This window comes from Onychomys torridus, chromosome 7 (genome assembly GCF_903995425.1).
Source record: "Onychomys torridus chromosome 7, mOncTor1.1, whole genome shotgun sequence".
In the NCBI taxonomy this organism is placed as follows: Eukaryota; Metazoa; Chordata; class Mammalia; order Rodentia; family Cricetidae; genus Onychomys; species Onychomys torridus.
In genome coordinates, this window is record NC_050449.1 from 79,810,601 (window position 1) to 79,822,769 (window position 12,169).

The window sequence follows — 12,169 nt, forward strand, 5'->3', positions numbered from 1 at the left end:
GGGCATGGTTCCTCATGGATAACTAGTATACAGCGGGCATGGTTCCTCATGGATAACTAGTATAGTGCAGGCATGGTTCCTCATGGATAACTAGTATACAGCGGGCATGGTTCCTCATGGATAACTAGTATACAGCGGGCATGGTTCCTCATGGATAACTAGTATACAGCGGGCATGGTTCCTCATGGATAACTAGTATACAGCGGGCATGGTTCCTCATGGATAACTACTATACAGCGGGCATGGTTCCTCATGGATAACTAGTATACAGCGGGCATGGTTCCTCATGGATAACTAGTATACAGCGGGCATGGTTCCTCATGGATAACTAGTATACAGCGGGCATGGTTCCTCATGGATAACTAGTATACAGCGGGCATGGTTCCTCATGGATAACTAGTATACAGCGGGCATGGTTCCTCATGGATAACTAGTATACAGCGGGCATGGTTCCTCATGGATAACTAGTATACAGCGGGCATGGTTCCTCATGGATAACTAGTATACAGCGGGCATGGTTCCTCATGGATAACTAGTATACAGCGGGCATGGTTCCTCATGGATAACTAGTATACAGCGGGCATGGTTCCTCATGGATAACTACTATACAGCGGGCATGGTTCCTCATGGATAACTAGTATACAGCGGGCATGGTTCCTCATGGATAACTAGTATACAGCGGGCATGGTTCCTCATGGATAACTAGTATACAGCGGGCATGGTTCCTCATGGATAACTAGTATACAGCGGGCATGGTTCCTCATGGATAACTAGTATACAGCGGGCATAGTTCCTCATGGATAACTAGTATACAGCGGGCATGGTTCCTCATGGATAACTAGTATACAGCGGGCATGGTTCCTCATGGATAACTAGTATACAGCGGGCATGGTTCCTCATGGATAACTAGTATACAGCGGGCATGGTTCCTCATGGATAACTAGTATACAGCGGGCATGGTTCCTCATGGATAACTAGTATAGTGCAGGCATGGTTCCTCATGGATAACTAGTATACAGCGGGCATGGTTCCTCATGGATAACTAGTATAGTTTTTAAAAGCAAAATAGTGCTAAACAGGCCAAATTAAAGGAAAAGGAAGAAAAAAGCATTTACCTATTAGGGCAGTTGGTTTTATCTTTTGAACGATGGCTTCTAGGTTCTTCATTTCCTCATGTTCATGGGCAAACACGGCTTTCTCTTCTGTGAGAGAAGCACGTCCCTAAGAGATGCAAATGAGAAGAGAAAGCACTGTGAAGGTGTGCGTCAGAGGCGCACCAAATACCCCCACTGCTAGCGCTCCTGCTTAGCCTCTGGCGTCCTGGCCCTGGCATCTCTTCTTGAGGCCCTCTCTACAGGCCACTGTAGTACTTCACCTGTCCCTTCACAAATCTTTACATGCAGACAGTGTTCCAGACAATGGTGACTCGGCAGTGAGCAAAACAAATCCAACAAGAGCATTGAGACACGGGCCAAGTACAGTCACTGTTATTTTACACACAAGGACACAGGTTCAGAGATCGTTAAGTGACCACTACTTACAACAGGCATTACTGGGACTGCCTTCCCACTACAGCACAGGACTGCCCTGGACAGCTCTCCAAATGCTGGATGCCAGACTGAATGCTAATGGTCAGGCCTGAAGGTGATGCAATCTCCTTGCTTTAAAGTGTGTGTGTGTGTGTGTGTGTGTGTGTGTGTGTGTGCACACGCGCACACACGTGGGGGGGGGTCATGTGTATGAGTCCAGGCACAGAGCACATGGGGAGGTCAGACAACCTTGGCTGCTGGTCTTCGCCTTCTGTCTTGTTGGAGACAGAGTCCTTCTTCATCGCTGTGCACCCCGTTAACTGGGCTGCGAGCTCCCAGGATATCTCCTGTTTCCACTTGCCATATTAGCATATCAGCTGCTGGAGTTACACCCATGTACTTTATGTGGGTTTGGGGGTTTGAACTCAGGTCCTCATGATTGTGTGGGAACCACTTTACCCACTGAATCATCTCTTCGGCTGAGATTTATTTGCTTTTAAAAGCAATATACAGAATCTTGGAAAATCTAGAACATATGACCCCCTTTCTATTTGTTTCCTTCTCTGTAAACAAGTAAAGCTGGAGCTTGTGCCTCAGCAGGTCACTGGGGGTCAAAGAAATGATGGGAACATGGAAGCACTTGGACCACTATCAGCTGGGATTAAAAAAAAAAAAAAAAAAAAAAAAAAAACTTCTGTTCAAAGAGCATATTTCTAGCCCCTTATAATTTTGGAACATTTTATGCTACTCTGCTACAAATCGCTGTTTGTGAACCACTGCTTTGCATTATAAATGTGACAGTGGACTGGGCGGCTTCCAGAAGGAAGAGTGCACCATGGGTCATTGCTGTATTCCAGGAAGTTTTTCCCGTTCTTTCTGCTCCACGCATCAACACACACTACATCTGAGACAGCATGAAAACAAGCCCCTTCATTCATTTACAATCAAATCCCACACTTCCATTCCACACCCACGGCAGTAGAGGACACTAGCAATAGGAAGCTGGATATTTCGGCCCATATTCTCATTAGTCATGTTTACTTGAAAATTATTTTGATTTCTACTTTAATCAGGAAATCCCAAATTGTTCACTTGTGTTTTATGATTAATCCTAAATCTGAAAGAACTCACTGGATAGAAACTTCTTTGGCATTGGAGACTGAGTCCTGCCTTCACACATGTGAGGAAATGGTTTAGATACTAAAAACTGTAACTGTCCAATGACTCCAAATCTTTATTCCTCTCATGAACAGACTGCTTTTCCTTATAATAAAGTAAGATAATTTTAGCAACACTGTTGCATTATACCTCCAGCCCCCATAAATTAATTTTAAACTGATTAATAGCAAGTACACACACAAATTAGTTTCTTTTGTGTTTGCAGCAAGATATTAATTGCTTTTTAATAACTTAAAAAACTATGATAGTGCTGAAAATTTCACAGTTCTTACATAATCTGAGGACCTAAGGGGCAATCTTATTGAGTGCTCTTATGCTGATCTGTTAACATCGCAGGCAGGAAATTTACTTCATTTGCATAGATCCATAACAAACATAGACAGCACATTGGCTTGGAAAGAATGAGTGGGCCTAACCACAAGGATTTAGTCATAAACTGGGAACAATAGGCATTTGGCATATCAAAGAATTTTTCACAAATGAGTTAGAGATATAAAAAATCCAATTGTTCTCTGTGCTTTCCGTCCTGTGTCTGTGCTCTCTGCTAAGTAGCTCTGCAGGTCCATCCACCAAAAGCAGACTGCACAGATGCTTTCTGCTCAATGAACCCACCCCCAATTTTAAAAATGCACTTATTACACCTAACTGGAACAGCAGAGCTTATCCGAGCCTGCATTAAATATGCTCAGAATCTGAACACAAAGTCTACCTTATAACAAATGCAACATCAAACATCAAATGGTGGGAAACAGAGTGGTTGTGTGAGTGCCATTCCGCATCTGAGTGTTGGAAGATCCTAAATGGAACCACCAAGTTGGGGGTTTCTGTTTCTCCCTTGCCTGGGTTTTTGGGCTGGAACATATGGCTTGCCCTGGTTACTAAAATGTGGGCTGGAATGACAGTTCCTGCGTCAGTCTTAAGAACCGACTGATATATCTATCCACCTGTCCCCGTGTACCACTGCCATTGCTTGGAGTCTGCCGTTGGGCCCACCCACACAGAGCAGTATGGGGCAGATGTGGGCCCAACCTGAAGGAAGTGTAGAGCCACAGGGCAAACATCAACAACGCTGTCCACTTTGACCCAAAGATGAATGAAAAGAAACCACTGCTGTGTGTCCTCAAGATATGACAACACAGCACTGGGCCACAACAGTCCTGACTCTGTATATTGCCTGTTTTAACCTAACATTAGTCCTAGTGACTTTAGGAGTTAATGGCTCCTTTCCTTGAAATGGTTTAAGAAAATGAATGCTTTTACAATCTCTCTGCCTACTCCGCTCCCTTATTAGTAGTTGGCAAATATCATCCTGCCTTATTAGAAAGAAAAAGGAAATTCTGGTCATGAAAAAAATTTTGGAATCATTAACAGTTACAGTCTTTAATATCTAAACTATTTCTGAACAATTTCTGAAAGCAGTCTGAGCTAAAATTCATGGTTAGTTTGAGTCTTACATAGTGAAATTTCCAGTAGAGATACCAGATAAATTCTGGCTTGGGAAGGCATATTTCCTGGGAATAGTAACTTTCAGCTGCAAGCATTCTAAACAAAACACGATACAATTTGGCTTACTACTCTCCACAGAAATGCATACAGTTGTGACTGTAGAAGCAAGATCCCAGCCTATGCTCTCAAGGCCCTAGAAGCCAAAGTGCTGCAGGGCTCCACACTGCTTCCAGCATAAGCTCCTCCGAGTTCAAGGTCAAACACTAAGCTGTATCCACCACTTTCCTCAGCTCTCAGCATCTGTTCAGAGTTTCTGCATTAAACTCAGCAGTCACTAAATGGATTCACTCTCACTACAAAGGGAAAGAGAATGAGGAATGAGGATAACGCAGTGGCAGTCACATGGCTCTTCTGGAAACATGTGTTCATGTTAGTCTGGCTTAGGTGGACAGAGTAGGCTTTAGAGCCTGGGCGACAAGTAACAGGCAGGTGCTGAGGAACAAACAGGTAGCAGCCACAGTATGGCCAGCTCTCCTGTTTGCTAGTGAAACGGACTCCTGGCCATGGCAGCCTTCCCTAATGCAAATCTGCACCATGAAAACTGTCCCCAAAGGTCCAAGAGAGCCTACATGCCAGGGATTTGCTCTTCAAGCTGACTCGACAGTTGAGGGAACCTGTCTGACAGCACTACCTTCTCTATCAGAGGAAACAGATTCCAATGAGCTCTAGCTATCACAATGGAGTATTATTATTATTATTATTATTATTATTATTATTAATTTGTGGGGGAGTAATGTGTGTGCTAGCTACATTATATTTGTGGAAGCCAAAAACAACTTGTGAGAATTGGTTCTCTCCTTTCACTGTCACATGGATTCTGGGGATTGAACTGGGGTCACCAGGCTTGTATTGCAAGTGGCCTTATCTGCTGAGCTATCTCATTGGCCCGTAGTTGGAGATGTTATTGAAGATATTTTATGAGCTTAAGCATGAGTGTTGGGAGAAAGAGAGGGGCTTGGAGAAAAAACATACCTGAGAGCATGATGTGGGCTTCTCCAAGAGAAATCAGACACCCAAATGTAAGTATGGCCCTCACAGCAGAGTCACAGCTGTACTAACATTAAGCATTTATACCCTTTTGGTGGCTCTTATTTCTCATCTTCTCTCTCCTTTGATAATGAGATTCTGGAGTGGTTACAGTTGCCTTGGACAGAATGATAATCTGATAAGGTAAAATGGGCAGGTGCTTGGGTTGAATATGGAGTTTAGTACATGTCTTTTTGCTATAAAAAGGGTTTCTGGTTTTTGTAAGATTCCTAGAAAACTAGTTTGCAGTTGGGACAAGGCCATGAGCAGCCATTCACTGTGCTAACATTCTTGCTTCTCCACTGGGAGAGGCCTCAGCTGGATGTCTGGGGGAGGGACTTCTCCCCCTCTGTCCCCAGGATTTCCCGTCTTCTATCCTGCCTCAGGTTCCCCCCTAGGTGAAGAGGAATGACTAACTGGTTTGGGGAATAACAGTTTTAAACGATTTATTACACCCCTACAGATACGCTTTTTAAAGGCATATGGTTTCGGAAAACTATAAATGACCATCTGACAAGGAGAAATGAACACATAACTTTGTAATCACAGATTTCTGGTAATACTGTTGAGAAAACAACCCGAGATTAATGAAAAACATTTATGTACCTAGACCCTCTAAATTACCTAGAATGTGAAGCAAATCATAAAGAGTCATAAACACTGCACTGAACATCCCCCAAACTCCTCCAGTATATAATTTTAAATAAATTTGTCACTTATCTCCATGAAAATGGAAAGATGTGTGTTTTATTGCAGACATCTTGCTTTATTAATCACAGTAACCACTGGCAGGTCTTGGCCATGGAAGCCCGAACTTGGCAGAATACACTTGAACTAGTAAGAAGTATAAATCTCCCACAGCCCAGTCCCCATGGATTTTTCCTAGTGTGACTTACAAATGCTGAGTGAACACTGAAAGACAGCCAGGAACCATGGAACAGTACATTAGCATTGCTGAAGGGGTCTGCAGGACACAAGCAGAACCAAGAGTCAAAAAAATAGTCTGCCAAGTACTTTCCACGCTTCAGAAGAAACGACAGGAATGGGGCAGCCTTGGCTACATCTGCTGATGCTGCAGCTGGTGCCTGCTACTGTCTACTTTCATGTGTCTAAAGTTGTGGCTCATCACCACCCCCCCAAATACAAACTAATTTTGACATACCCCTATGCTAGTCACTTCAGCTGTATATGGAAATAGTCTCTTTTTCCTTTTTTCCTTTGCTTTAGGCAGAGAGCAGAGTCTGGGGGCCCTTGTAAGGGCTTTCCAGGTTCTGTGTCCAAGGAATTGGATTAAGGACACACAGACATGGTAGAAATAAGACAGTTGATTATGAAAGATGGCACTTCCCAGCAAGGAATTGGGCTGGAGAGCTAGGCTCTCTCTCTCTCTCTCTCTCTCTCTCTCTCTCTCTCTCTCTCTCTCTCTCTCTCTCTCTCTCTGTATACATGTACATACATACAAACATATATACATACATTACATACATACATACAATACGTGGGCATTTTTTCTGCACATGCTGTTACATGTCACATATGGTGGGAGGGATTTCCAGTCTTTGACCCTGTTGCGGTGTGCTTTCACATGCTAACCTTTCACGTGCGCACACACTCACACATGGCCTCGCGCCCTACTTTCTTACCACACCACATTCTCCACCACCAGGAACCCTTGCTCTTTGCCTTCGCTCTTTGCAAACTGTGGGTCTCTGTTTCCTCAGAAACCCCAAATTTGGTAGCCGCCTCTCCATTTCCTATGCCCGTCTCTCCCCCTTTCTTCCTCCTGTCCCTGTGCCAAACATACTAGGGATAGCAGACGTTTCTTTGTTAGGCTGCCTCTTTAATCTCTGTTCCCTCCTTATTTTGTGTTGCTTCTTAGTACAAGAAGATACAACAACACTGAACATGCCAAAGGCACCTAAGATTTAAGATAGTAGGAAATTAACTTCACCAATAATAATTCTGCACGTTAATGTCAATAGTCAGTATTTCCTGTTTAAAAAAAAAAAACAACACATGCATATAATCAAAGACTGTTGTTCTTCTGAATACCTACAAATGCAAAGGCCATCTTCTATTTGAATTGGAAAGGAAGAAAGTAATCAAACTGGGTACTTGTTTCCAAGCTACTATACCTCAGAGTAGATAGATTGGGGATGAGGTGGCGTTTCAAGACAGGGTTTCTCTGTGCAGTCCTGGCTGGCCTAGAACTCACTCTGTAGACAGGCTTCAGACTCACAGAGATCCACATGCCTCTGCCTCACAAGTGCTGGGATTAGAAGTGTGTGCCAGGGGCATGCAGGTAGATGTTAGTTTTCAACCAGAGCAGTTATAAAATGTTAGCCACTGTTGAAGTGGTACCTTATCACTCCCAGGTTTCAGAAAGGAAAACATCACACAGCCTAGAGTTTCAAGCCCTAGACATTTCTTTTCATAAAGAAAATAATATCATCCCAACTATCATTATAGCACCTAGCATACCTTTTTTCACTATCTCTTTCTATAGGAGCGAAGTAGTTAACTGTAAACCAAAAAAATACAATGAAGTAAACTACTTAGAACAGAAGAAAATAAAGCCGAGGTAAAAATCACCTTCAGACCAGCCTCTGGTCCATGAATGTAAGTTCCTATCATACTCTCTCTAAGCACTCAGTTGGCTTATTAGTGAAAGCCCCTTAAGCAGAGGCCAAATATGGCCCTGTCTATGTTGTGGCTTTCTGCCCTCTCTGGCAACACTTGGCAGGCGTCACTGTAAGAGATGGCTCAGCTGGCAATCCTGTCTCTCACACTGTTCTCTCATCATCTGGGAAGACGTTTATATGGATTTTTAGTAAGTGCTGGCTTATTTGTACTAAAATGTATTAATTTAGGTGACTAAATTGGTATCAATTATTTCTTGCTATAAAAGGCTACATAGGGTATCATCAGTAACCAAATAACTGATCCCAACTATACTAATACTGATGTATTTATTATATTATATTATATTTATATTACTGACAACCTATAGCAAAACTCCTATTGCACATGTGGCTATAGGCAAATGGTAGGAAAGGTTACAACCAGGACATAAAAATGTAAATAGAAAGCAATAAAAACTATTTAGTCAAATTATGGTAACACTTCAAAGACAAGTCGCCATGCCTTACTCTTTAGCTTTGGTGTTTTTTAAGTCTTTAAAGTGTTAAGGAATTTCACCAAGAAAATGTTCTACTTTAAATTTTATGATTCTTTAATATATTATGAGCAAAATTATTATTGACTCTCAGAAGATATGTAAGGCTAACTAAAGATGAAAACCAGCACACAAAAGAATTGCGTAAATTTGAAAGCAGAACTAAGCTAATTTTCTAGCTTGTCTACAATTTATTAGTTTCACAATAAAAAATCAATACAGTATTTTGAACTATTTATTGGCATGAAGCATTGATTAACTGAAACTCAGTATGTCTCTTTTATATTAGTGTACAGGCTATTAAGTGTACAAAGCTTATTAAAACATAATGTCATCTTAGCAAGCACAATGTATGTACCTCTTAATTTTGGCAGGTAAAGGACATGCAGTAAAAGTTGCCAGCTGGGTCTAGCCAACAACTACAGTCATCCCAAGTACTGTGACCCATGGAACCTAGAGTCTCAGCTCTGCAGACCTGTGTTAAAATTATGCTAACAGCTATGCATGCCTGTGTGGATTCACATTATAAAGTGACAAGAAACTAGAGTCATGGATTCCCTCTAGGTGGGTTCTTGAATGTCATACATTCCTGGGACAAGATGATTTATGGAGTTGTTTTACGTGGCATCTAGCATGTGTGTAAAGGGCCCCTCGTTCCTCTCTCCAGCTCAGATCTTATCCTAATTTCAGTCCTGGATCTGCAACCACTGAAGGGACATTTCCCTGCAGACTCCGCAGGCATCCTGGGCTGGCTTGGTGTCAAGCCAGCTCACTCTTTTCCCTCCCACCTGGCTTCCAGTTCTTTTGATACCTAGCTGTCTTGGGAGTCCAGCTACCCTACTCTTCCTTCACATTGCCTAAGCCCTCAGTATGCAGCCTTTCCTCTTAGACATATATGGGATCGAGGTCCTCTCTCAAACCTCTGATAACTGTTTCTTTTTCTCACTGTACCTTCTTTCAAACCACCCCCACAATGCCATCAGGACGACTGAAAAGGAAAGCCTTCCTGCTTCCTCCTCTCACGTGCCCCGTGTCACCTGTCACCTGCCCTGTGTTCCCTTCCACTCTAACACTCAGTCTCTTACAGCAGAGAGCCCCTCATCCGTCCCTCAGCACACTGGTTCCAGGTGTGGACTATTTACATACGTGACTGTGGAGACCCTTCCGTCAGGGCTCTCCAGGACCTGTCACCATGCTTCCCTTGTAGTTTCATTTACTGGGGTTTCAGATCTCTGTGGAGACTCCACAGTAACTCCGGACTCTTACTTTTCCATTTAGCCTTAGAGACACCCATGCTTTGGGAGCCTCCGTCTCCCTTCCCTCTTCTCCACAGCAGTGAGGAGTGTCCCCCGTGTACAACGATGCCATGACAACACTTCTCTAACAGCATTCCTATTGTTCGGTAACTGGTAATTTCATTTACCCTCATGCTGTGAGCATCCTGAAATCAAGGGCCTTATTGTACACTTACTGGAATCTAGAACAATGCCTGATTAGTGGAAAATTTCATTCGGCAAACAGTATTTCCCCACTACAATATATGTGATGTGACCACAGTACACAATTGTTTACAGTCACTCTATGATTCTTGAAAGCAACAAATCTTTAAGTCAAGGCTATACTTGCTAGTTGCCTGATGGTGGTGGCACCCACTTTTAATCCCAGCACTCGGAAGGCAGAGGCAGGTGGATCTTTGTGAGTTTGGGGCCAGCCTGGTCTACAGAATGAGGTTCAGGTCATCCAGGGTTAAGTGAAACCCTATCTCAAAAAAAAAGCAACATTCAGCACTTTTAAATTAATAGCTACACATAGACTTTCTCTCCTTTTAAGGCAAAAATTGTCAATGTAGGACCATTTTAAACATTTTTTTCTAGCTTTTAAGAATTACAGTTGCTAGGAACTTGAAATATACAAAAAGATCCAACACACTAAGTTCTAGGAACAAGGGGTATGGTTCAGTGGGGTAGCATTTACCAAGGATGTGCAAAGCCCTGGGCTTGGACTCCAGCATTCTAACAACTGTAATAATAACCTTATAAAGTCAAAAGCACTTGATGTTTGTCTTCTGTATCTCTCAGACATCATATATTTAAGTCAAGTACTATATAAAACATGCGTTTTCTTTTTTCCCACTGATTGATCTAAGTCATTTCCTGCTCTTTGAAAACAGTTTTTAATGTAGTTATCATACTTGCAGCTATTCCACAATCTATATGACTATTACGTTTTGGAATGTAACAGATCACCATTATAATTAACATATGATAAAACATCACCATTGCAAATACTGTCTTCACAATATCCTCACACCTAAAACAATATAAACATACTAATTCTAGGACAGATTTCCAAGAATGGAAACCATTGGCTTGGCAATATCAACTTCCAAAAGCTCTGGATATGTGTAGGCCGACCTTCCTGAAAGTCACATTCAGATCATTTCCATGCATGCTGCAGAAGACACAGCTTAACACTGATCAGTCTTTACAAAAGGAGGTTTGTGTGAATTTTATACAAGTTTACAAGAGTGACACCCCAGTGACAGAAGTCATGCAGCAGCCAGGTCCCATACCCGTCACTACAAGGTTCTCACAATAACCGCACAAAGGAGGCCTCTGTCATTCCGACAGCCCATCTACTAAGTCCTTCTCCTCACGATCCCTTCAACTTCAAGAACTGTGGCAAAGCAGCAGGTATGTGGGTAGTTCTCTTACTCCCTCCTTCTTTCCTAACCAGCTGTGTGTGACAAACAGCTCTTCCCAAAGTGTGCTGCAGAGGTGTCTCATCTGTGCCTGCATCCAGCTGCCTCCGTGGAAAACTGAGCTAATTCTAGAGCACTGATGATCCAGAGTTGTGAGGGTCCACTCACAATGGAAGACATTCCCGAGACAGTTTTCCTCTTCATTCAGGAGCATATCAGTACATCTGAATGGCATGATCATCTGTGTTTATTAGTGCATGCGTGCATGTGTGAATGTGTGTGTGCGTGTGAATGTGTGTGTGTGTACCTACCGTCTTGGGTTTACAGGTGCACATGTATGTAACTCCAGGCATAGCTGTTTACCTGTCTATCACTTCTTTGCCTCAGACAGGTTCTCTCACTGACCTAGAACTTACCCAGTAGGTTATAGGGTTATACTAGCTGGCCCACAAGCTCCAGGGTCCCACCTATCTGGGCTTCCTCACCACTGGATTACAAGCTTGTGCCACTGAGCTTGGCTCTCTGAAATGTAGGTTTTGGGGACTGACCTCAAGTTCTTGGGCTTGCACGGTCAGCACTTGGCTGACTGACCTCCCTCGCCCATAAACGCTAACCTTTCAGAATGGCTTCTTTTTTTGTTTTGTTTTGTTTTTTTTGTTTTTCGAGACAGGGTTTCTCTGTGTAGCTTTGCGCCTTTCCTGGCTGGCCTCGAACTCACAGAGATCTGCCTGGCTCTGCCTCCCGAGTGCTGAGATTAAAGGCGTGCGCCACCAACCCCGACACAGAACGGCTTCTTAAAGGGGTAACAACAACAATGAGCGGTCTTTCAAATGGTCATTAGGACAGGCACAGGAAGTGGTCCTTTCTTACCTTAACAATTAATCCTTTTGAGTCAACCAGCCATATCTTTTTTTGGGCTTTCTCCTTTGATAAACCTTCTTTCTCCATGGCCATAACAATCAGGTGAGCAATCCCCAAGGCAGCCTGAAAAGAAAGTATAAAAATAAAGTTTTCTACACTTGTTCCACACGTCTTCTTGAGGGTAACAAACTT

General features: G+C 42.9%; 1 protein-coding gene across 1 annotated transcript in view; it reads right to left on the reverse strand.

The window, feature by feature from the left end:
- Me1 (malic enzyme 1) overlaps nt 1–12,169 on the reverse strand; it is a 118,283-nt gene that overhangs the window by 14,842 nt on the left and 91,272 nt on the right. Inside the window, exons 9-10 of the mRNA XM_036193171.1 lie at nt 11,987–12,100; nt 1,116–1,221 (exon numbers count right to left, since the gene is read on the reverse strand). Of these exons, the coding sequence (XP_036049064.1) occupies nt 1,116–1,221; nt 11,987–12,100 (220 nt within the window). The remainder of the gene's footprint in view (nt 1–1,115; nt 1,222–11,986; nt 12,101–12,169) is intronic.